At 71.8% G+C, this 1,743-nt stretch overlaps 1 protein-coding gene across 1 annotated transcript; it reads right to left on the bottom strand.

Annotated features, from left to right (window-relative positions):
- Positions 1-6: 6 nt before the first annotated feature.
- LOC122190825 (7SK snRNA methylphosphate capping enzyme-like) lies at positions 7-1,188 on the bottom strand (the record flags this gene model as incomplete). Its single annotated transcript, XM_042890930.1, has 1 exon — positions 7-1,188. A coding segment is annotated over exon 1 (1,119 nt), but the record flags the coding sequence as incomplete, so codon positions are not given.
- Between the last annotated feature and the right edge of the window lie 555 nt (positions 1,189-1,743).

Below are 1,743 nucleotides of genomic sequence, written 5' to 3'. Positions count from 1 at the left end.
CAGCGCCGCCGGGAACCCCTTCCTCCCCCCGCCCTCCGCCGCGGCCATTTCCTCGGACAAATAATGCCGGATGTTCTGCCGGGCCGAGCGGATCAGGGCTCCGTCAATGTCCAACCCCACCACCCTGCTGGGCCCCCAGCGTTTGGCGATGCTCAGCGTCACGTGGCCCACGTTGCACCCCACATCCAACACCTCCTTGCCGGCGAACCACTCGGCTTTCATCGCCTTCAACCTGCCGTCCTCGCAATCCGGGTTGCGGTAGCCGTAATATTTACAATAATTCCCGTATTGGAACTTTTGGGTTTTACGCCTCCGAGCCGCCGTTGTCGCCGCCGAGCTTTTGCTGCCTCCGTTGCCGTTTTTCCCTTTCTCCGGTGACGCCGCGGGGCGGCCGGGCTCCGATTTACTGCAAGTCCTCCTCCTCTTGCGGTGCCGGCTGTTGGAGCAGGCGGTGCTGCCGGTGCCGCCGCCGGCCGCGTTGCCGTGCTCGGTTCGGCTCTCCGGCTCCGCGCCGCTGTTGGCCGCGCCGCTGGTGCTGTTGTTGGCTCGCTGCTGGCCGCGGTGGCGATGCCGACGCCTCGTCGCTTTGGCCGGGGAAGCCAAACGGAGCCCGTCGTCGTCCCCCCCACCCGGGGCGTTGAGGCTGAGCGGGTCGGTGATGTCGCGGGGGATGAGGATCTCCACGGGGTCGCGGCCGCGGGCGGGGAGCGGGGAGGATTGCGGGGTGCGGGCGTTCAGAGCTCGGCTCACCTCCTCGTCCAGGAGGCTGTTGAGGTTCAGCGGGTCGAAGATGTTTCCCCCCAGCAGAAACTCGGACGGCAGCGCCGGGTCGCATTCCGACGTCGCTCTCCGGCGCCGTTTCCACGGCGGTTGTTTCGGACCGGCGCAGCTGCTCCGCCGCTTCCCCCCCCCGCCCCCTCCTCCTCCTCCTCCTCCTCCTGCCGCTCGGAAGCCGTTCCGCGGTCTCGGGGCCTCCCCGCCGCCCTCCCCTTCCTCACGGCCTCTTCGCCGCGGAGGCCCGGTGGGAGCGGCGGGGCCCGGCGGAGGTCCTCCCGGCGGTTCTCCCGACCGCAACGGAGGCGGAGGGGCCCGGAAGGCGTCGGGTTCGGCAGCCATCTCGATCATGGCCCGCACGCCGCTCCGCCCCGCCTCGCCGCTCCGCCCACCGCCGTTCACCCGGAGCCGGAGCGGAGCCGTGCGGCGCTGCCACCTCCCTCCCGCGATGGCAGGCGCGTCGCACTCTGCGCCGCCTTATATAGACGACGGGCGGGGCTAGGAGACGCCCCGCCCACGGGCGGAGGGGCGGCCAATGGCGTGTGGCGCGCGGAAGGCGGGTTGCGCCAATCGGACGGAGGCGGAGCGAGCGGCGGCCAATGAGAGGAAGTGGCGCGCGGAGGAGGGGGGCAGCGACCAATGGTTGCGCAGCGGGTCGGGGGCCTCGCGGGGGCCTTCCAGAGCGGGGCTGCCCTCGGCGATGCCTGCGCGAAAAGCTCGAGCTACCCCGCAGCTCCCGGCCGTTTCTCGCAGTTGCTGCCGTTGCCCCCCGTTATCCCGGACGGTGACAGAGCGGAGCGGAAGTCGTCGCTCGGCAGTGGCTGCCCCTCGCCACGGCGCATGCGCAGACACTCAGCGCACACGGCGCACGCGCCGCTCTCCGGCTCTCCGCGAGCGCTGCGCATGCGCACCGGCGGCGCGACGCGGGAGGAGGGCGGGAGGCGCATGCGCAGTGCGCGCGCGCGCGGC

This window comes from Lagopus leucura, unplaced genomic scaffold (assembly GCF_019238085.1).
Source record: "Lagopus leucura isolate 7727_CA_CO unplaced genomic scaffold, USGS_WTPT01 33335-0_obj-0_obj, whole genome shotgun sequence".
Lineage (NCBI taxonomy): Eukaryota > Metazoa > Chordata > Aves > Galliformes > Phasianidae > Lagopus > Lagopus leucura.
Note: the sequence above shows the minus strand (reverse complement) of the source record. Positions and strands in the feature narration are given on the sequence as shown.